This window comes from Haliaeetus albicilla, chromosome 26 (assembly GCF_947461875.1).
Source record: "Haliaeetus albicilla chromosome 26, bHalAlb1.1, whole genome shotgun sequence".
In the NCBI taxonomy this organism is placed as follows: Eukaryota; Metazoa; Chordata; class Aves; order Accipitriformes; family Accipitridae; genus Haliaeetus; species Haliaeetus albicilla.
The window spans coordinates 15,760,141-15,783,554 of NC_091508.1; the positions used below are offsets into that span (position 1 = coordinate 15,760,141).

At 45.9% G+C, this 23,414-nt stretch overlaps 1 protein-coding gene across 1 annotated transcript in view; it reads left to right on the plus strand.

The window, feature by feature from the left end:
* COL27A1 (collagen type XXVII alpha 1 chain) overlaps positions 1 to 23,414 on the plus strand; it is a 163,316-nt gene that overhangs the window by 81,195 nt on the left and 58,707 nt on the right. The window contains exons 18-28 of the mRNA XM_069771912.1: positions 2,406 to 2,459; positions 3,177 to 3,230; positions 3,387 to 3,440; positions 5,509 to 5,562; positions 5,868 to 5,921; positions 7,875 to 7,919; positions 9,279 to 9,332; positions 10,765 to 10,809; positions 18,215 to 18,268; positions 21,177 to 21,230; positions 22,060 to 22,113. Coding sequence (XP_069628013.1) covers positions 2,406 to 2,459; positions 3,177 to 3,230; positions 3,387 to 3,440; positions 5,509 to 5,562; positions 5,868 to 5,921; positions 7,875 to 7,919; positions 9,279 to 9,332; positions 10,765 to 10,809; positions 18,215 to 18,268; positions 21,177 to 21,230; positions 22,060 to 22,113 — 576 coding nt within the window. The remainder of the gene's footprint in view (positions 1 to 2,405; positions 2,460 to 3,176; positions 3,231 to 3,386; positions 3,441 to 5,508; positions 5,563 to 5,867; positions 5,922 to 7,874; positions 7,920 to 9,278; positions 9,333 to 10,764; positions 10,810 to 18,214; positions 18,269 to 21,176; positions 21,231 to 22,059; positions 22,114 to 23,414) is intronic.

Genomic DNA, 23,414 nt, shown 5'->3' on the forward strand with positions numbered 1-23,414 from the left:
TCAGATTGCACATTCCTCCTCCTCCCTATGAGCAAAGTACTTGCAGCCCCTTTTTGTCATCTCGGCATAGCTTTTTTTAATAATAAACATGCCTGACTTCTTTCTTCCTTATTGTTTCCCTCACGTTAAGGACACACACCCTCAGTCACAATTTCAGATTTACTGTGCTCAAGGCAGGTGAAGGAAGATGCCCTAGTCATCAGTTTTGGTGTAAGATATTAATGGCCACTGCAGATGGATCATTCATGCCATGACATTTTGCTGTGCTATTGCAATAGCATGTGAATATCTTGCGTGGAGCCAAGCTAAAGATAAAAGATGTGTTTTGTCTTTCCTGCTTCCTTCTTACCCTCTCTAATGCCCATTTCTCAAGAGTTGTTTGAAAACTGTTTTCTCTGTCATGCAGTCGCTATCCCACTTTGCTTAAAGGTCAGTGATAAAGGTTTGTTCCTGTCTTTTGCTATGCTCAGGAAACTCTTTTCTTATAGTAGTCATTTCTTAATGTCCAAGTATTTATTCCAAAACAATATTTCCATAGCCAATTATACTGTCTGGGTAGAAAACTGCTTAATGAAAAAAAAAACCTCTTTTTTTTTTTTTTTAACTCTTAGCATAGGTGATAAAGACAAGGAGTTTTCAGAGCAAACCTCTCACTTTCAAGAAAAACTATTGTCCTGCTGTCTTCTAGCAGGAGCCAGAATTAGAGCAGATTTCAGTGGTTTAAGCCTTGGACTAGATAAAATAAGTCGAAAATTCAGAGAAGATGAGAGAAATCTGGCAATGGCTGGAAAAGAGCTGGGTCATACAGTATTTTTTTTTGCCATCTCTATTGTATCTAATACTTGGGGTTCATCCGAACTGAAGCTGTGTAAATAGCTGATTGTTTTCATTTGCTTGCATTGCCAAAAAAAAAAAAAAAGGATAGATGGAAAATAGTTTAGATGAAGCAAAATGTTGGTTATTTGACTCAAATTAAAATATTTTAGGTTAAAAACCAAATGAGGAAAATTAATTTAACCTTTTTTAAGAGCAACATTTCAATTTTGCTATATAAAAGATTTGTTTTGAAGATGGTTCAGTGAAATGTTCTGGGAACATTTACCAAAACATTTAAGCAAATTTAGCATGAATCCATGAAATGTTTCCATCATTGAATCTGCATAGTTCTTGATTATTTTTCTTCTGAAAAAGCTGTCTCCAAAAAGTCTTCCCCTACTCAGGCCTTAACGGTCCACAATTTCATTATCCCCTGCATGTTACTGAAGTAATTAGAATTATTTCAACTCTCTGATAACAAGTGGGTGGTTTGTGCTTGAGTAGAAGTAGGCTTCTTCTGTCATCTCTTTGTAGACTTTGGCTCTGTTGCAGGAGTCCATATGTCTTCCATGTGGACTATGTTTAAACATATAGCTCTCTGCTCTTGTATGGCTTGTTCCCTTACTAAGAAGCCAAGTTTAGAGGCATGTGCTGTGCATGGGACAGAGTTCCTCTAACAGTTATTTCTGTTGGGTCTTGTCATTGTACCAAGTTTTTATAGTCATTCCTCCTTTGACTTTCCAAGTAGAATTTTCCTTTCTCTGCCCCATCATTGACTCATTTTTTGTTTAAGTAAATCACTAAATAAATGAGGTTGGAGGGGACATCAGGAGGTCATCTGGTCCAACAGCCTGCTCACAGCAGGGCTAAGAGGCAATGCAAGATAGCCCACTGCCCCCAAGAAAACCTTCAGGGACACTTATTTTCTACCCAGGGAGTCAGAATCTGTTACGATGGTCCAAAGAGGGGAAAGAAAGATAGCTTGGTTAGGAAATACTGTCAATGACGGTGGGCTCAAAGATGGGATCCCCATCCCAATGAATACCAGCCTACCCCTCCTGGGGAATCTCAGCCTAGATATTGGCAGTGCAATGGTACCATTACTAGAAGTTACTCATGTTTTCTTATGGAAGAGGAGTGATCTTTGATACCAGCACTAGGATACGCTCACAGAAACCCCAAGTATTGTTTTTTTTTCTATAGACCCTTATGACAGAAAAGGTCGATTCATTGAAAACTAAACTAGTTCTTCTGTTCAGCTGAATTTTAACACTTCACCACCTTCACGGTTGCTGCTAGCCAGAGGAACACAGTCTCTCTTCTTGCAGCCTCTATAGAAACACAATGCTTGGGAATTCATGTTTTCCCCTCTCCTGCAGTTTCATTTCTCACTTTAGAATCAATGTTGGGAAATACATACTTCATTCAGGATTGTTGTTGCAGTTGATATGATCTACAGTTTGCCAGCAGTTCAGTTTTGAATAGAGCTAGTGATGAGACTTTTGCTGTACAATGCACCATCTAGCATCTACCTGGGCATTTTGGCCATTGCTGTTGCCTATTTTAACCCTCTGGTGATGTGTATCCAGGGTGATCAGGGAGGAGCAGGTGTTCCAGGAGATATCGGCTTCCAAGGAGACAAGGTAATTGTTTTTCTTTTCTCCATCATTTTTTTTGCTTACATAGTAGTATGTGTGGCCACCAGCTTTCTCCACTCATCTTAAGACACGAGGAGCTGGAACTAACTGCATCCTGCTGTCAGGTTCCCCTGCTTGGATAGTTCTCATTTGGGGTATGCTGCACCTTTCTAAAATTCATGTCAATACATGAATTTTGTTGTTACTCATAATAAAAGCAGTTCTACTGGGGGCTTTCTATAAAAGGGGCCATATCTTCATGCAGAAATTGGAAGTGATGGGATGGGATTGATGGGGATGGGTGTGAATGTGTGTGGTCCAGCGGCTGCAGACTTGGAGGTTTTGTCTGCTCAGTGCAGCAACTTAAACCCTGACCCAGTGAAGCACTTAACGCCGTGCATAACTTCTAAGCAAGTGACTTCTCCCCTGTGAGTACAACACGATACTGACTTCAGCTGTACTTAGCACTGCACTGGGGCCTACATGGCTCTGAGCCACAACTAGCTGCAACAGCTCATGTGTTCTTTGGGGCTAAATTCAGCCCTGGCTTTAGCAGAAACATCTCACTGACATTAGTGCAACTGTGCCAGCTCCTTGCAGGGCTGAGTTCAGCCCTTAGAAAGTGCTCCTCTCTCTGCTGCAGAGGAGCTGGAGCCTGGGGAGTTGGTATTTTTTTGATGCTTCATTGTGTTTTCTGAAAAAATGTGTGTGTGTCTCTCTCAGGGCAGCCAGGGTTTGCCTGGGGTCCCTGGGGCACGAGGGAAAGCAGGCCCCCTGGTAAGTAACCAAGCATCCTCTGATTCCTAATCTCCCTTTCTCTAAAGGTTCAGTGCCTAGCTGGAAAGACAGCTTGGCAGGGGTGTGCTACTCTAAACAGGAAAGACAATAGCCAGGAGCCAGCTCATTTTGTCCATGTTTTTCTGATTTCTGCAGGGAAAAGTCGGTGACAAAGGTCCAGTCGGGTTTCCAGGACCACCTGGCCCTGAGGTACGTCCCACCAGCTCCTTCTCATGCCTGTCTTTTCTTTGGTAACTTCTGCAGCATACTTTCTTCAGGAAACCCACACGGTAACACCTCTCTCCCATCTTGTTTTGCCTCTGCAGCAGTAGTTATTCCATGTCTGCAGCTTGCTGCCCCACTGAGAATCAACTCTCTGATAAACACCCATGTGGCATTTGAGAGACTGTTAGAGATGCCTATCTCCTTTCCCCACTGGAGGTTTTTAGCTCTAGAGCTGTGTACAGGCAGGTCTACATAGGGTTTTGATTAGGAGGCATAGGCATATAGCTGTTGCTAGTTCATACGGAAAGCAAGAGCCAAACGCTGCCTCCCATGTGGGCATCCAGCCCGACGGAGGGAGGGGACAGCTGCCACTGCTACTGCTCACCATGACACCTGAGCTCTGATACATTTACCAACCCAAAACTGGTGTGTTCTGGGGTCAGAGCCTTTGCTAACAACAGGCAGATGGGTTGCTTTAGGACAATGGCACACCGGGGCTCCAGAAATGCCGAGGCAGAAAGAGCTTTGCTGTGCTGTAGGATTTACTGTTATTTACTGAATTGAGGTCCACTTTTGTTCAAACTGGGAAATGGGGCAGACTGTCCATATTGTACCCTCTGACCACCCTGCACTCAGATTTCCTGATCTCCAGCTACCATTCCAAGCCTTTTTCTTCCCAATCTTCCCGTGCAAGTCCTATATGTATCAGCTTGTTCCACTCTTGTTCAGAAAGGTCAGTCCCCAAAGGTTGTCTCTAACCTGGCAAACAGCATGTCACAATCTCTCATCTCTCCCTATCCTTCCTTTTTTTTTTTTTTTAAACACCTTGGCAGACACTCACTGCAAAGCAGAACATCCTATCGTTTTGCAGAGGGAAGATCTCAAGCCTAGAAAGGTAAAGGGAGCTTCCAAAAGGTGTGAGAAAAGCCAGTGGTGCACTGGAATAGAGCCCCAGGCTGTCTCCCAGCCACTGGCCAGTCTCTGTGGACACTGGTCTTTCTATTGACCATGTTGTTCTCTGGCCCTTCTTGTTCTTCAACTGCTTTTCAGGGCAGAACACTCATTTCTTGAATCTTGCATCTCACTTTCCACCTAACCTCCTCTTTTCAGCTTAGGGCTTTGCTTCTCTGCCAGGGTATGATGGTACATGAGTGGTGATGAGATAGGGAGGATCAAGATGCGTTCATGACCCATTCTGCATCTCATGGTTTCCTGGGGTTTCCTTCCACTTTTTTTCATAGATATTGTGGAGGGTTTTTTCATTTTTTCCCCCACAAAATACCATTTCAAGTAGAAAAAGACTCTTGCTGCCCTTACCAAAAATATTGTCACAGTGATACCTTAAATGCAGGATCAGCTTCCCCCAGCACGTTGTCATTTTTCTCCTTCATAAGCAACCAGACAATGTCTGTAAGATGCTAGAGAGCCACTTCCAGTGCAACTGATGATCTCTTTTCCCTTCATCAGTGTTATGGTATTCTGCTGGGTCTGGAAGGGCTCTCAGTTGAATGCTGCCACTTAGCAATCGTTCCTCTTTGTTGCTATTGGAAATAACCACATATTCCTTTGTTTCCTCAGCAAAGGGCTGGTGGGTGGAAAGGAGTCGCTGCCTGGCTGAAGGCAGCAGCTAATGAGCATGTCAGCACCTTTCCTAATTCCTCGCCTGCTTCCCTTTGTCACTGAGGCGTGTAGTTCGTTTCTCAGAGCCGTGAGATTATGCGCTGACTCACAAAGATTAATTAAAACCCAAATTGCTGGTTTTAGCTGTGTGATGACAGGGACGCCCTCACAGCAATAAATCTTCTAAGAAGATGGACCTAAAGGGAACTGCTGGGAAAGGCTGCTCTTGAATCAAACCGATAGGGCTGCTCCCATTATCTTGGTTCATTCCCTCTAGAAGCCGCGCGGTGGCCCACACACGGACGCTGCCAGCACGTAACAAATGTCTCAGCCCTTAGCGTTTAATTAAAACTCTCACAGAGACTGTCCTCTGAAGCCGGTTGTAAAAGTCCATCTCCACCTATGCACCCTGACTATTTCTCATTTTCTTCAGGGCTTTCCAGGTGACATTGGCCCACCCGGAGAAAATGGTCCTGAAGGCCTGAAGGTGAGTGGAGCAGAAATTGAATCTCTGTGTGGGGTGGGAAGCAGCCAGGGAAAACAAAGTAGTGGGAAAGGGGGAGAGAGAAAGCCCTGGAGATTCCTGAAGATTGTCCTGGCCAGCGTTTCAGCTTGGTCTGTTTGGCTTGAGGTCCCTCCAAGTGCAGGGTTTTCTTTTTTCAATTTTTTTTCTGTAACAAAATTGACATTGGATGATGTCCCATGGCTGTGAAAGAGACTTTCTCATTTTAATTGCCCTTCTGAGCTTATGTTTCTATTTTCTGAGTATCTTTTCCTTTGGCTCTTTCTCAGGGAAAGCCAGGAGCACGAGGTTTACCTGGGCCGAGAGGGCTGCCTGGACAAGAGGTGAGTGTCCTCAGACCAAAAGCAGATTGGATTTAAAGAATAATGTTGAATTTTGAAAATGAAGGCATGCTGAAATGGTGCCTGTGACTTGAAATCATCCAGTCCCTCTGAATCTGGAAGCAGATGCTTATATTCAGTGATAAGAGACGCGCAAAAGAGGAGCTTCCCCGAAGCTGCAGTCCTGTGATCTTTGCTTGCAGTCACTGCTGGCATCCACTGACCCTAAACTCTACATTGGCTTTTCTTTTAAAATCTGTTCCCCCACACCCACACACACCCAGAACGGGTATTAATACCCTTTTCCCTGCACATCCCGTTGCACAGGCATGCCCTGACCTGGCTTTTGCTTTCTGCTCCTTTTAAGTGTGTTTTCTTTCAACTGTGAGACCTACAGACTTCACGCTCTCACACAGAGCAATATCCTTTTGTACAAAGAGTACCTAAATTGAAATTGCTCTTCTGCAAAGATTCATTTGCCCCAGCATCTCATAGCTTGCAGCTTTCACTTATTGCTTCATGTGAAAACTTGAAGCTTCATTCCACTCACAGTCACTAAGAAGGGACAATTGTCATTGATTTAATTGTCCTGGAGCTGCAAATACTTTATAGCAGCAGCAGAGAAGGCCTGAGTGCCCTCTCTTTATCCTGTTGTAACTCCAGTTGCTTCAGTGTAGTTTCTTCTTGTTTAGGCCAGTGTAAGCTGTTTGTCCAGAGTCATGAAACGTTGTGCAAATAATACTTAGTGCACGCATGGGCAGGAGCTCGTTCTAATAGCACTAATAATTCTTAACTTTTTCTGGGAAGTCTTCTGCTTGCTCTCTCAATGGGATTAATGCAAATTAGCTCATTTATTTGCACTGAAATAGGGAAAAAAAAAAAATCTAGGCAATTTACAAAGGGAATCGAAGCCCTGCATTCCAGGTTCAGGCAGGCATGACCAAGCTGCCTTCAATTTACTCTAGTTAGTGAGTGTAAAAGTAAGACTGAAGACATGGACATGGAGTTTGACATAAGCTGTGCTAAAGGACTTTGAATGTGCACCAGACCACACCGCTGTGCCTTTACCGCTGCTGTTACCCAATGTGGTAGGTCAAGGCTGTGGATTACATCTTGTTTAGAAATGTGGCATATTGTGGGTGGTTCATCTGAGCCCACTGAGTGGGGTTCCTGACTTCCAGTCCCCCATCTTCAGCCTGCCAGCTCGTGCCACTTCATTACCACGGATGACCACCTAAATGAGAACAGCCAGAACTGTGGCTGCCAAGGGCACTTTTAATTTCTCTCTTGGCAGTTGGTTTTAGACACTTGAGATAATTTTTGTGGAGCTTAATTGAAGGTCTCTTAGAAACTGTAGATCTGATCCTATCACATTAGAAATTGGTGTAGAGCCAAGGGAGAGGACCGAGTCCAATTGCTGTGTGAGATTTTGAGATAGCTCCATCCTGCAGCATGTGTAGTCCCATCTGAAAGCAAAAGGGAAACCTTCATACGTTGCCAAATGGTTCTGTGGGAAATTTTGCAACACCCTTTTTGTGGGGCAAAAAAAGAAGCAGGAAAGAAAGAAAAAGAGTAGAGAGCTCTACAGCATTCGTATCCCTGCCAAATCAAATGAAGCAGAGTCATGTGAGCATGTCCAGGGTACCCTATGGGCTAAGTCCAGCCCATGATAGGCCCAATCAACTGGTGTTGACTTTGGTCAAATTTTGGAAGGCCTTTGCTGTCAGGACTTGACTTTAGATTTTTTTTCTGAGATGGGGAAGGGAGATGAGAAACCTCAGAGATGCTGAGCTGCCTGCTCTAGGATTCAGAAGGACTTGGTTGTTAAAATGTGACGGCTGAGCACACAGCCTGTGTTTAACTGCTGCTCATACTGCAGGCCTTTCATTCTTGCTGCATGGTGAGTCCAGATTTTGTCACTACTTTGCCTTTTATTTTCATTTCTTTTCACCTCAGGGAGATGAAGGACCCTTAGGACCACCAGGAGTCCCTGGTCCAGAGGTAGGTTTCAGTAGTTTACTCAGTACCAGCTCTGTTGACTTTGCAATGGGATTATAGTCAACATAAGGCTTCAAAACTCCTGGTTTGGGGAAAGATCTGCTCTTCTAAGAAATATTGTCTTGTCCAGGGCTTGGTCGAACTGCTTGATCCAGGATGGCTGAAAGTCAAGGAAGTGTCTTGTACAGGGTGTTGAGTGGGACTCTAATTTTATAACTTGCTTAAAGTCTCAGACCTTGAAAAACCCTCTAATGTTTGAATAGTTCATCCTCAAGATAAAGCATGTTGACTGGAAACCATCTCTGTAACCAGTCCTGATGTTTCTTCCTTGATTTATAGTATTTTTCAATGAGTAGAGTGAAAAGCAAGAAAAAAGACCTGACAGTGAGAGAGAGTCCTTTTTGACCTCTACACTGCTCTGAACACAGTGATGTATCACAGAAACATAGTTAGAAGAAACAAAAAGAATATTATCATATCTGTGAGCTTTCCAGCTCAGGATTTTGTAATGGTTATGTACATAATTGTCATCACAGGATAGTAAAATATCTTGAAAATTGGTAACTGTGCTGGAGCTTCAAGGTGGATCAGAAAATAGATGTTTTATTTTGCATTTCCTCCACTGTTCTGGCAGACACTTTTAGTCCTTTCTGGAGCAACATACTAAATCCAGTTTCTCCAGTGCCTGGGACAGCACCATAAGTGTTCTTCTAGCCAAAGGGAAGGCTCAACATGAACCTTTTGCTCTGCAGGCTTATTTCTGCTTTTCTGAGCTGTAGCTGTGAATGTCAGCCTGGCTTCCCCCACTGTAGGGACAGTCCTACTCCCAAATCCTCTCTGGATGCCAGGGAAGGAGCCCCTAAGATGCTTACATGGCCAAGTCCCTGCCAACAATAGGAAAGTACCATCTTGTGAAGTACCACCTTTGAATGCTCAGATTGCTGGTGTCCGAGCTGGCATTACTACAAGAAAACTGCTGGAAGTAGAATAAATCCAGCTGAACGTGGCACATAATAAACTAAAGGGCAGCAACAAAGCCCTTGGCTTGGTTAATTATAGTCCATGCATTATGTTTCTGATGTGATGTTTAAGTAACAGAATCAAGCTGGAGAATCAGAAATTGGCTGAACCTTGGAGTAGGTGTCTAGGCATGTTCCCCATGGATCAAACCTGGTGTCACTCAAGACACAGTGCTTTCCTCTTGTGTTGCCTTCGCCTCAGTAAGGGCTGCTACAACTCTAGCACCCTGAATTGACAGGGAGCATTGCTTGTAAGCTGCACCATATAGATTCATAGATACACTGCTGTGACTAAGGGCAGCTGCAAGCTTTTTATCTTTATTGTTTTTTCCATCTATTTCAGGGTCGATCTGGTCGGAAGGGTTTTCCAGGAAGACCTGGTCCTGATGGTCTAAAGGTGAGGAAAGAATTTGTTTGTGATCAGGAAAGCAGTGGATGGAAGGGAGGAAAGGAAGAGGGAAATATCTTTTCTCACCTTTACCATGCTCCAAACCTAGGGTATTCATTCCAGAGAGAACAAGGGGAGCTGAGGATTTCTCTTTTTCTCTGAATTTTGGGGTCTCTGCTTCTGCTTGGTTTCTTCAGCAAAAGGAATGATGGTGCATTTTTTAAGCCATGTGCTTTATTATAAACAAGTGTGTGCCTCCTTTGATATAAACCAACTCCCCCCTCCATCATCTCATCTTATTTTCCATTGCTTCTCCATGTTTTTGTTCTAAAACAATGCACATCATTCCTATCTTTGCTGCCTAATTGGCAGCAGGAGCCATCCCAGGGCAGTCTGCTTCACAAACCCACACTCAAAAGGAAAGAGAAAACCCAATAAAAACAACCTCTTCAAACAGTAAATAGCAAAAATGTGGTCTGGCAGCACGTCCGGAGTATCTGCCTACTGAGAAAATACAGCTGCCATCACCCGGAGACAATACTGGTTAGCGGTGAGTCTGGCCTCTGGATGGCCTGTCCAGGGACACTCCGCCGGCCTTCGGGTTCTGCCACAGCTGCCCTTATCCCTGGTGGATTTGAAATTCTCCTCCTCCTCCTCCTCCTGCTTTTCTTTTTGCCCCTCATTTTTCTCATTCTCTGAATTTCTCTCATCCTGCACTGTGATTTATCTCATGTAGGTTCTTTCTGTGGTATTCATGTGGATGCTTCATGTGACAGTAATGTGCCTATGCCTGGGAATATTTGGGTTGTCTTTTATTCTTGTGACACTTCCACTAGCAGGTGAATTTTCTTGGATCCCTTCTCCTTTGTCATTCAGGAACTACACCTCCCCATGGTGTCTGCACTCTTGCTTTTCCTAGATGCTCCTCAAATCCTTTGGTTAATCAGGGTCATTTCCCATTCTCTTCCTGCTGATGACGTGTTTCTGCCTTCATCTGTCTGTTTTACTTAGTCTTTCAGATTGAAATGTTATGGGTCAGAAACACCCCCACTTCAAGAACATCCCTGATAAGAACTCATGCCTTATTAAACATGGGGATAGAGCAACCAGGACTAGGCTATGCCACAGGAAAGTAGACAGCTTATGTTTCAATGCTTGAGTTTGGTTTTGTGAAGGTTATTTTATGACAGCAGGACCAGCTGCTTTGGGGACATTTCACTCCAGAACAGCAAGTGTTTGCTCCATGTTTGCGTCAGCTGTGTTTCTTGCATTGGATTACCTTTCAAGTCATAGTTGTTTTTGCGAGACTTTGTTTCTTGCAGATTTTCCACGATTCACACACAGCAGCCCAAATCATGGGTGTACAAAGAACCATATTGTACTGAGGTTCTGAGTGGGAACACCAAGTAACCTGTGTGCCTTGTCTGTCCTTGTCCTGCAGGGTGAGCCAGGAAACCGTGGCCGACCAGGGAAAGTTGGTGAGCAGGTAAGCTCTTTATTTTCCTTGTCTGTTTGACGATCTCCTATGTACAATGTCTCCTAGATGACCAGAGCACAGGCAGAGGACAGTGGCCAGAGGCTTCTGGCCACCTCAAACCTCTCACTAGTCCTGGTGCTCCAGCTGGGGTGCTCTTAGTTTGACTGAAGCTCTTGGTGAACAGCACTGACAGTGACCATGGTGTCTATTTTAAACTGGAGGTTTTTCTACAGGCAGAGTGCTCTGATAAAGTCACAGTTCAGGTGGCTGTGCTGTCAGTACTGGCAGCAGTACAGCACATACGGCCGACTGTGCTTCTCAAAGAGGCAAAGCCATGGTCAGGAAAAAGTTTGTGTATTCCTCTTATCCCTAAAGGGGCAATTTCCAGGCTTTGCCTATGTAGGTTTTAAGGGTAGGATCCTTGGCTTTGGGTGCTGTGCTGCTTTGACTCCCACTGGATTTTTTGGGGGAGTGGAGGAGATAGCAGCTGAAGAAACCAGACCCTGGGGAAGAGAGGCACTGAGCTGCATTTCATTGTACCACAAGAGAGAACATTCTGCTGGGGTAGCAGGGGACATGCATCATCTCTGTAGGCTTCAGGGGAACCACAGGCATCAAGGAAAAAGAAACAATTGTTCCCATGTCTCTGTGATTGAAACGAACCAACTTGTCCACCACCAACCCTGAAATTGCAGCCACAGAGCCTCCAACATGTTCTGCGCCTTCCTACATGACCACACCAAGCTGGCTGCAGCAGCTGGCCCTGGCAAGGAGCGTGTTGCTTCTCAGTACAGTTGTCCTTCACAGCACTTTCCCTGCCGGATGGTCAACAAGTTTGGTTCAGTTTAGCTTGTCAGCCTCTCTGGCTCTTTGTTCCCCTGTATGCAACAGCTGGGGGTCGCTTCTTCCATGGGTTTCTAACCAAGACAGTACAAAAACCAAGACGGATCCTCTTCAGTACCAGCAATCTGATGAGTCTCAGTATCTATCAAGGATAGTTATTTCTATTTGGAAATTAGAGCCGTTTCTATATTATGGTTAATACTTTATTCCATGAAGAGCAACAACTGAAGCAGCAAAGTTGTTCCACACATCTGAGTTCTAGTTGCACTTTATCAGATTCTGCATGATCTCAGGCAACACCTTCCAGTGCCCTGTGCCTCAATTTTTCCTTCTGTGGAAGGTGTGAGACAGCTCTGAACAATGCTTAGCACAATGCTTCCTGTTCTTAGGTGGCACCTGTGGATGCTGTTGTATTACAGTTAAAAATGAATATTTAGAATTGCTTTGAGATCCTTAACAAGATGTTGTCCTTGAATGACAAAGCATCATTAGGATTATTATTCTTTAACGTCCCTCAGGACTGACCTTGGATGAAAACTGTAGGCACTGTTCACCAAAAAGAAAACACAGCTGGCCTCCGCTGACACTGAAACCAGCACAGTGGTATGAAAGCTGCCTGTATTATTCTTAGTCAATTAGTCTTTGTCTAGAAATATCACCCAGAAAGAATTTCTATTTCCGCACCAGTCAAGTCATTAGAACAAAAATGTCGCACCAGATTAGTGAGAATAACCTCCTTTCCCATCACACCTTTGCTGAGCGATGCTGGAGTGTTGGGGTTTCATTCCTCCCTCCACCTAAGCTTCAGCATTTGGTGTTGGGGCTAGGTTGGTTTTTTGCAGAGCTCTGAGATACTGGGCTACCCAGGTCACTTGGCACTAAAAGATACCTTCACCTCACTCCTGTTTTCTCTGGTGGAGGTCTTGATGTTTTCTATTCCATGGGCACAATAGGAGTGGTCAAACTTTTCAAACTTGCTGCTCTGCCTTCCATATGGGTTCCCTCTGAGTGGAAACCCTCAGCATAACAGCATGAGAAAAGATCAGCCATCCATCTCATTGGAGCTCTCTTGCCTTTCCTAGGGACATCTGTTTAGACAAACATGGGAGTTTCTGTAAGGTTTCCAGTGACACTTGAGCTCTCATTGGAAACATGAGGTTTTAAGCCACAGGGCAGTCCCCGATGTGTTGTTTTTCCATTGCAAGGACACTGACTTGGGAAGTTCATTCATAAGATGCTTGTTGTCTTCATGTGCTGGAAGGACTCCAGCTACTGGTCTCCCCTGTACCCTGGAAACGTGTGATTTAACCCTTCCTTGCCAGTAGATGGAGGCAGAAGAATATAAAGAAGAATACGGGGCCCCTGGCCCAGGCCACCAGCTTTCCTGTTCCAGAGCTGGGAATACAGGGCAGGAGGATGTCACCGAAATGTCTATGTTGAAGGTCAGAAGTGGGAGAAGCAACACCCTGCAGCAGACAGGATAGCAAACTGGGGAAGGGTGCCGCAAGCCCACGGACCTCCCCCTGCTCTGCAGTAGAGACTGAAAATATCAATGAAGTGCCAGCTGAAAGAGGCTACGGTTGACCTCCATCCTTAATGGGAATGAGGAGGTCCTGTCATAGTAGGAGCAGCTTTTTGAATCCCTCCTCCTGTACAAGAAGTGACAGCCCTGCTCACTCGCATGGCAATGTTAGGATCAGCCATGTACCCATTGCACCATGCTGGGAAGGGCAGTCACTCCACTGCCCCTTGCGTGTATCTCTTCCTTCAAGGGAGAATCATGTTGTCCTAATATCAGATGATATTCTAAAATAATTTGTCAAAGGAAACCAGTGCCATTGGTTATCTCCTTAATGTATTTTCCTTGTGGTGCTCTTACAAAGGAGGGATGTGCTGTAATGTCAGTTTTGCAGGTGGGGTCTGACATGCAGAGATATGGATTGACTTGACCAAGGTCAAATGGGTCGCCGAGAACCGATCAGGGAATTGGACCAGCGTTTCCCACGTCTTAGAGCAGCACCTTTCCCAATGCATTTACCTTCCCCTCCAGAGCGCCTTTCTGAGCTGCGGACCTCTCATTCGGGGATTTACAGGCACTGTAGTGTATGCAGCCTCTTTGATCTGACAAGGTGTTTTGTCAGCATGTCTCCACCTTTCCTTCCCTCGCTCCCCAGAGGGCAGTGGGAACCCAACGTGGCCCCAGGGTACAGCTGAGCCCGGTGCACAGAGGGTTAAACCGCATGGCTTTTCTTTGCGGGTCAGAGCGTCCTCCCTTAAACTGTGATATTTACTGTTTTACTTTCCCTTTCTTTCATCTGAATGGGAGGATTGTACATTTACTCCCTCCCGTCCTTTGTCCTTGGTTTGTTTTGTTTTGAGTTCTAGCGAACCAGTAAAACAGAAAGGCCATGATCGGTTCCTGCTGGGAGCGACTGGCGGTCCCGTCCCTGGGAGACCCTGCTCACGCTGGGCTCGCCTTTCGGTTGTTTCTCTCAAATGGGCTATGATTTATGCAAGGCTTCATTGCTGACTTGCTCTCTGTTGATGCAGCCAAGAGGGGGGGCTTAATTATGACAGGGCTGGACAATAAATGGGGAAAGCCAGACAGGAGTTAGGAATTACAACCCGCCAGTCCTCCCCCTTTCCTTCCCCCCCAAGCCCCCAGCAACTTTTTAACAATCTCCATCCCTTTTCCGCCATGCCCTTGGCTGGGGAATACAGCAGACTGAATCATGAGCGACATGCTGAACTCCCTGTCTAATATAAATGTTTTACATTCTTTCCTGTATACTGTGGGCCTTTATCTGGGCAGCCACCGCTGCTGGGACTTCACGTGCATCATTACACACACTGCCTGGAGTCGTGTTTGATGCAGGGCTTCTTTTCAACCCTGGGAACCTGGGAAAAATACGTTATGCTGCAGCCATTTTAGTGTAATGGCCACAATTCGCGTCTGCTTTGATTTAATATTTGCCACCGGTGGCTTTTCTGGTTCTTAAAACCTAAATCTTGTGCTGCTTGTGTTCCCTTTAGTGTCTATTCCATTTTGGCCAGGGAAGAATATCGTTACCTAATCTCCCCCAGTTATTTCATATACTCTTAATAATTTACCAAGATTTATTTTGCCTAGACATATGTATCTCGATTTGTGTCTGCTTGCAGACGCAGCAATGTTAGCTAATTTAGCCCAGAGCAGACGGTATTGGCTGCAAACACTACAGAGCTACTGTGCTGGAAGCCTGGCCACGTCACAGGGTCCCTGCTCTGCCATCTCACTTCAGTCCCTACTCTATGACGATCATGCCGTGGGATGCTCCTCTTGCTGGGTACACAGGGAGCAGTGACATCTTCCCTTGAGCAGAAACACCATGTACCAGCACAGACAGAATTTTCCCCAGTTTTGGAGTGAAAACCAGGCCAGAAATTTTGGCTGCGCTCCCTTTCCATTGTGACGTTTACTCGCGCAGCAGGTACGGCGTTTGCCTCTACCCTGCTTGCGTTGGCAGCTCCGGCTGGTTTCTATACAAGCTGCAATAACAAATGGCACGTCTTTGACAGCAAGAGGGATCTCAGGAGGTGTTGGGTTTGTGGGCTGCTTGGCATGCTGCAATCAGTGCTCTGCAAACCATCTGTAGAGCACCACCAAGTTGACTGGGAAGCACAACTGGTATATCTTGCTTCATGACCCAGATTCCTTAGAGACTTTTTAGGATGGGAGCTGATGCTGCTTGGACAGCGTATCAGAAAATTAGCCTTCAAGCCTGAGTTTGAATATGCAATGCCCCTCAGAAGTGTTTTTGAAACAGTCTTGTTCTGAATGGTAACACTATTTGCTGCAAGAGCAGGGATCTCTCTTCTTCTGCAGGGACTGACCTAAGTAACCCAGAAATATCTTAAAGAGAGCATCTTCCCAGGGAAAGAGTTTGTTCTGCAGTTTTTCTGATAAATTGGAAATTAAGGAACAGATTTATTCTTTCTTGCTTTATTATTATTGTATTTTTGCCTAGCAATGCATTTCCTTGTTTCATCTTTTTGTTTTGCCATTCTCCTCTGCCTTAACATTTGCTGCCTTTGTGGCCTTGAGCTACTGGAAAACTTCAGTAACTGGATATAGTTATCAGCTGTGTATCTGCACTTGTGTCTAATTGAAAGGATAGTTGATTAGCAGCCTTCAGCAATGCCACCCAGTGGCAACCTTGCATATGCAGATATTGCAAATTTGCCTGCTCTCCCTTTTGTTCCTGCATTGGGCAATCTGCTGCCGAGTCCAGCACTGCTTTGCTCCCACGTGTGTCTTGTCCGTGCAGCCTGGCCGCAATGGCACACTTGTGCACAGGACCTGCTTCAGCTTCAGGCACAGCAAAGACCATTTCAGTGCTGATGTCAGAAGGGTTGGTGACATCAAGCCCCTGATGGGATAGTAGAGCTTTCCTGGTAGTAGCTGTCTTCCCATGGTTAATTGATATTTCCATCACAGCTCAGTGGCATGCCAGTTTCCTGGGACATGGTCTCTGGATGAATTTCTAACACAAGTGTCTAACTCTAGGCTCCGACATACCTGCTAAGCTCTTTGATTTCTCTCATGAGTTTTTTCCAAACATTTTTTACCTGGATGTTGCTCCCATGCCAGAGTATGACAGGGGCTGCTTGGAGCAGAGAGTGTGTGGCTGCTCCCTGCAAGAGGCGAAGCCAGCTGGGCATCCGAGTGAGAGATGCTTTTGTTGACCCCATCAGCATGCCTCATTGAGGAGCTCCTGTCTCCAGTGATGTTCAAAGGATGGCATTTAATTGCACCATGCGAGGAATGTTAATGCATGAAGTCTCTCGGTGTTTGGAGTCATGGTCAGAAGCTGTTCCCTCTAAAAGTCATTGGACAGTGACCCGCATTGTGTTTTCTGCCTCTGAATGGGTCTGCTGAGCCTCACACATATGGGAATAGCAATGAGGCTGGTTATTTTGTGCTACAGCTTTGTTGTGAGCATAACTTCGGGGCGGGGGGGAGGGGGTTGGTGGCAGGAGGACTTGCACAACCTCTGAGTAGGCTGCTCTGTCAGTGCTGGACGCTCCTCTGTAGCTGAGTGGTATCACTGTACACTGCCAGTGCACAGATGTAAACAGAACCACAGCGATGCGCAGACTGCAGAGAGCTCCTCTACGAACTGCACACGTCAGGCGAGCTGGGAACGGAAAAAGCAATGAAGCAGGAGTACAGAGAGGAAAGTTTTGCTGCTTTTCTTGCTGTTCCCCCAGAAAGGAGATAGCAGGGTGAAAAGCTCTCCCTTTTCTGAGACCACACTCCAGAAGTTGCCTTGCTAGTGTAGCTTTTTTCCCCATTGTGTTTGTTCATGCTGAATGTTTTCTTGAGTGTGTCATTTGAAAACCTCCTTGATGTTGAAGTAAAAAGGTAAGATGCATTTGCATAGAGGAACTTTCCAATTTATTCTGAAGATTCCAAATTATTCTAAAAAAGAGGAAGAGTAGGGTGATACCACTGGAGAGTCCATCTCCTGCCTCTGACTTGCTCAGCAGCCACCTCCCAGGACCCACCAGACTGTTGCTTAAAATCAAACAAGCTGAGGCATGGCTTCCTTTGACACCACCCATGCCAACTGTGGGCAGATTATGAAGTGTTTCAACAGGAGATGAATCTCTTTAGTTACAGAGTCATTGGAAGAACTTAGTTACAGAGTCATTGGAAGAACTAAATATAGATATCTCCCAATGACCCTTGCTGGGACTAGGGATGAGGCCAGGAGAATCATGCAGTGAGAGAGAGAGTGCCTACCATGGCAGAGAGGACGGTCCTTTGCATCTCTAGAGGCAGAAACCCGCTGAAGTTGGTAGGGAGGCTGCTGTATTTTAATCCTCAGGAATCTTAGCTTGAGATTGCATCTGTTTCCATCTTTCTAATTAAAAGCAGTTCTGTTTGTTTCTTTTTTATCCCAGATGTTGTCAAATCCTGAGCTTAGACTGGGGGTTTTTTTTTCCCCAAGATAGTTTCTGAGTAGCATGATAGATCTCGTGCCTTGCTGGCCCCTCTGGCTGTGTCCTCAGACCTTTATTTCCTACTGACATCCCAACAGCATGACACTCTCCAGGGCAAAATTAATTTGCACAGGGGTTTGAGGCAGCTCAGATTAACCCAGAGGAAGTCTACCCTGTACAGCATTTAAAATGATGGCAACTCTCAGACTCTGTGCAACCCAGGAGCTCCCGCTATCGATGCTCTTGGGGAAGCTGCGCTGACGTTTTGGGAAATGGTTGCAAAACAAAGCCATGCTATGGACTCAGCCTTTCTACGAAACGTGCTTAACTCATCCCCTATACTGTGTGTTGTGGCTCTTGCAGATCCTAGTGCTGCCGTTCCAGCTGGCGCCTAAAGCAGAACCAGCTGTGGAGTTAGACATTCCCATGGCCGGGAGCAACTCTGTCCGCTCTGGTAGCCAGTAGGAATTACTGAGCAGTATACAAGGGATGCTGTGCTATTTCAACCAGCAAGGTGGACCAAAGAAACCGTTTATTTTCTCAGCAAATAAAAGTGAAAATTAATTGTGCTTTTCTCTTTACTCAGGGTCTAATGGGTTTCATTGGTCCCGTAGGGGAGCCTGGAATAATGGGAGAAAAGGTAAGATTGCTTGCAACAAATTGGTTGTGAGAACTTTTGCAGGATGAGGGAAAGTGGGGCGGGAGGAATATTGTGGAGATTTAAGTTGTCACGTCAGTGCAACACCCAGCTGGGAATGTAGCACATCCAGGGTGTCTGAGCTAGTCTTGGGCCAGGCAAAAATCATCCACTTCACATTTAGGAATTAACATGCGCTTGCCCTCCAAGGACATGCTGTCAAATATTCTCTGAAAATTTAAGCTTTATTCATTCATAATCTGCTGGAAAACTTGTATTTGACAGACAGTTCTATTTCTTTCTGGGAATGAGGGGCCCATCAGCCCTGTGTTCCCGGTCAAGGGAGGAGTCCAAGGAGTTTAGGTTACAGACAGATTTGTGCAGAGATGTGCTCACAAGCCCATGCTGAGTTGCCAATGGGGTCGCACAGGACCAGGGCTGAGCCTGCATTGAAGAGGAGGTCTCAGCAATTTCTCAGGTGCAGAGAAGGTACAAGAGTGCAGCCACCTATCTAAGCAAAGTCTAGTCCAAATATTTCCTGTTTTATTTGATGAGGACCATGCAGTCTGGCTGCCCCTGTGGTTGCATTGGGCACGCTACTAAGGGCTGGTGCCCTCTTGTGTACAGTACAGATACATGCTTCCTTCAGGAAGAAAACTGGCTTTATTTTCCATAAAAAATGTAAATGGACATTAATTTGTTTTCTATTAGAGTGTAAAATTTTATTCGGGGGTGGCTTCCAAAGACAAATCATCTGTGTCATTCATTGTATCTCAGTTGCAGACTGCTGGTTTTCATTGGTGGTTTAATTATTCACAGTCCAGCCGTAAAGATAGTAAAGAGCATAAAATGATGCATTCCACACATCAGTTCTCTCTCTCACTTTTATTACTTCAAGCCCTGTCCTCTGGGTAATGATGTCAAGACTCTGTGACAGTTATACTGTGTTCGTTGCAAATGCATTTTATTGCCTGTCTGCAGCAGCCTTTGGAAAGCCCGTTACACTAGATGGTCTCTGGTAGGGCAGTAGCAGAAGCAGGCTCAGTCCAAACTGTCAAGGCACACAAGAACTAAAAGGAATGACATGATGTGGGCTGCATTTTACAGAAGGAAGACAGAGGAATGAAGAGTCTGTGATGTGTCCAAGGTGGTTACACAGAAAATTGGTGCCTGAGTGAGCTGTCTCAATGGCAGCTGCAGCCCTGAATTGAATAAGGAATAAAGGGTTTGCCATGCAGGAGACATGCGAAGATCTTTATTGCCACTCTAGTAAATTCACATCTGGCCCTCTGACTTCCATGCCAGTGCCTTGACCACATGAGCTATCCTCATCTTGCAGATTGACTCCATAACATGATGATGTTAATGTTGGTGTCAAGGCAAACCCGGGCTGTTCTTTGAAAATCTGCCCTAAGAGATCCTCAGCACAGCTGTGATTTCCATCAGACTTCTTCTCTACCAGGGCAAACTTACAGATGACAGAAATAACTATCATCAAATCAAAACCTCAATCAGGCCTCCAGTTGGCATAGCATCCTACAGCTTACTATGCTGTTGTGAGCTAAATGAAGTGGGAAATATGCTTTCATTAGACACAGCTGAGTCAGCAATCTCCATCCTGAGAGCTGCAAAACTTAAGACTGAAGCCAGTGGAATCCAAAGATTATCAAAGAGAACAATACAGTTAATACATACTTAATAAAATCCATGCATTCAGAGGGAAAAATATCCTTACATTGGTTTACAAGGGCCAACTGGTGACAACACAAACTCTGGGGTTTGTTTTTAATAAGCTGCTTAGAGCCTAGAAAATATTTCCCCTTACACTTTAGCTGTTGGAAGGTAGGTCAGATTTTGGGCGTAAACTACTTGGCAGCATCTGCTAACTCCTCCTTCCTCATCCCCCCAAGCACACAAACATAACACACCTAATTCCCGGTGCTTTACCAGGGCTGCGAGGGCGAGTACAGGCAGTCATGGTGGGAATTGCCACAGTCTCCAAAAAGGAGCAGTCGACATCTCGTCAGTAGAGCCATGCCTTCAACTCGCCCTTGCGTCAGCTCACGGAGGCTTACACCTTGTCCCCTGTTCTTGGCTGAGCTGTAGGGCCAAGTACGTACTCAGGGGAAGTGAGATGTTCTGTATGTGGGGATAAGTAAGACTTTTGGAATTAATAAGTGTGGGTTTTGGTACGTTAAGTTTTTAATGCCAAACGGTGGCTTGTTTTAGAAGGGATAATATCTTTAAGGGAGGGCCGTGGAGGCATCCAGCACCGAACCCCTCATAAATGCAGGCCTCCAGATTATTGTTGTTTACACTGTGGTCTCAGTATGAGCCACAGGATAGGGATTCCCCCAAAATGCCTTCGGTCTCCTTCTGAAAGCACCAGCCTTCTATTCCAGGCAGCATCTCTGTTTTTCTTCCAACTTGATTCCCTGCTCTCAGCAAGGCCTCATGACCACAGCTTTCAAATCCGTGCCTCTAAAAACACCAGAACTTGTAGGGATTATGATACTGCAGAACAGAGAGGGATGTCATGCCTTGGGTAGGAGGGGCTGGAGATCTCCTGGGATCTAGTCCTAGCACTGTCCAGAGTTGAAGGTGGTCCTGAGTGCAATGCTTGTTTCTTGTTCCTTGGTGGTTTGATGGCAATAGTAAAGTCCCCTCTCTTGGGATACAGAGGATTAGCCAATTCTTGCTGTAATCCTTTAACTACTCTGATGAGATGGATACTTGAAAGAGGGTGATGATTATTCTGTACTGGAAGCCTTTCGGGTAGAAATCTGATGGCATAGACTGCAATTTGTGGATGTCTTAGTTGTTTCATTGCTCTAGATCCCCGTTGCTGCCAGCGCAGAGTGCTTGTTAGCAAAAGTCCTCACTCTTCCCCATGCACCTGTGTCTCTCCTAGGGCGACCGTGGCTCAGTGGGACCCCCAGGCCCTCCAGGAGTCAAGGGGTCGATGGTAAGGAGTAAGTCTGCATTCTCTCGCTCTTGCTGCTGCCTCTCTCTCTGTCCTAGTGAAGGGTGCAGCTTTTCGTGGTCTTTTAGTTACATGCCAACAGCTGCAAATTCTTCCTGTCTCTGCAGGGATGGGAACGGCCATTTGACTGACTGGATATTGAGGTATAACCTCTCCCCAGCAGTTGTGTTCAGCAATCTCCCCCTCAGAGAAACATTGGGTTTTGACACGTGTTCTGCAGCTCCATCAGCTGAGGACCTGTTGTGTCAAGTAGAGGTAGCCAGGAACTGCAAGCTACAGCACCTGAAGGATTGCCTGTTTCCAAGCATCCTGGCTACTGAACAGTCGGGGTCCGGGAACAGGGATCTGTTGTTCACATCCCACCAAACTGCCAATGCAGCTGGACGTGCAGGGCTGCTTGGGCAGCACACTCATGGTGTTTTGCTGTGCTACCTGCACTGCCATTTGGGGATCCTTGTTTAGGAGTTTAGCAGAGGGGACCTCAGCAAAATCTTGTCTTGCTCTGACACTTACCTCCTGTCTATCATAGTGCAAGACCCAAAGACAGATTTTCACATTAATTCAGCCCATTCTCTCCTGGGCTGTTCAGGGAATCCAGCTGCTTATATTGCCAGCAAAGTTGGAGTTGAGCTTTTGACAGTCTGGCCTTCCACATCTGCCCCTGAGCAATTTTACCCTGACAAATAACAGACCTGCCTGACCTTGCAAGCAACCAGCAATGCCTTTTTTCCTGTCTTCCTACTTGGTGGAAGAAGGGCTGAGCAGATCCTGGGATTTCACACCAGGTGTATTCTTCTTCCTTCCCTTTTAGGGGCACCCTGGGACACCAGGAGGAGTGGGTTTTCCTGGAATTCCTGGACCAACAGTAAGTAAAGGCTATCATCACCTTGTAATACCACACAGCAAAAATCAGCATCCCATATCCTGGGCATTCATGGGCTGAGTCAAGCAACTGTGTCCTAGTTGACTTGAGTGTGATATGAACAAGAGATATGGGGAAAGGGATGGGGCATGGGAGGGAGCAACTTGGAAAGAGATGCTAAAAAAAAGTGGTGCTTAATTCAAACTTTTGTAGCCCATTTACCTAATGGGCGATCCAAAACTCACAATCCGGCCTCAATCTTTTAGCAGGACACAAGCTACTAGCTCAAGGTGTTATTGCAAGGCCCTCTATTTCTGCTGGGAATTGTTGGCAGTATGGTGATAAAGCAACTGTGTCATGTGGTGACTACATCATGCAGTGACTGCACCATGGATTTTCAGAGACCCTTGCTGGAGTGAGAGGAGCAGCAGAACAGCTGCCCCCAGATGTACCCTCCATCTGGATGGGCTCATCTGGTACATGGGCGGCTGTGTCTGGAGCGTGCAATTGATGTGGAGGTACATTTTAGTGTGGCTCCAGTTTCCCACAGCCATTGTTTAGACAGAGCTCCGGCTCTCCCAGTAGCACAAATGCCGTTCCATGTTGTTTGCTGGAACCAAAAGAAAGGCAGCTCTGGGCAAGTACAGGGAATGGATTTTGCTCAGTGTGTGAATTCCCACAGTGGTGTTAATTGGGAGGAAGATCACAGTAGTGAAATGCCCGCGCAGTGCCAAAGGTTTGGCCTCCAGATCAGCAGCAGCTCTACCCACTGTGGGGAGCTCGGGGATGCTCTGGGCCCACTGGCTGCAGCCAGCTGCTGCCTGGAGAGAGATTTCACACTTGCAAGTCAATGGACGTGAGGGAAAGAAAAGGTCTGAGGTCAAACGGCACCTTGGGGTGACCCGTCCCTAGCTGAAGAGCAGCAACATGGCACTAGCCAGGCCCTTACAATAAAAGGAGCATAATGCTGCCTGTAGCCCCCAGCAGCGAGTTGCTCTGTGGCCCCTCACGGCAGCACTTTCTGTTGCCAGAAGTCTAGGAGGCAGCTGGATATCTCTAGATGTCCCTTTTTCAGCAACTTTCCCAGCACGTTAGCTGCTGCATGACTTGGGGATAGCTGGAGCATTAGGCAGGCCCCCTGCTTACTCCATGCCTGCGAGCACAGGAGAGGACAGGAGTGCGTCCTCGGCAGAGGCAGGTTCTGCACCAGCCCTGTGGTAAAGAGCTCCCAGTCCTGAAGCACTGTCTAGTGCACCACTAACTAGTACCTCTAGTTGAGGCTGAGTTTTGTCTTACTTCACTGA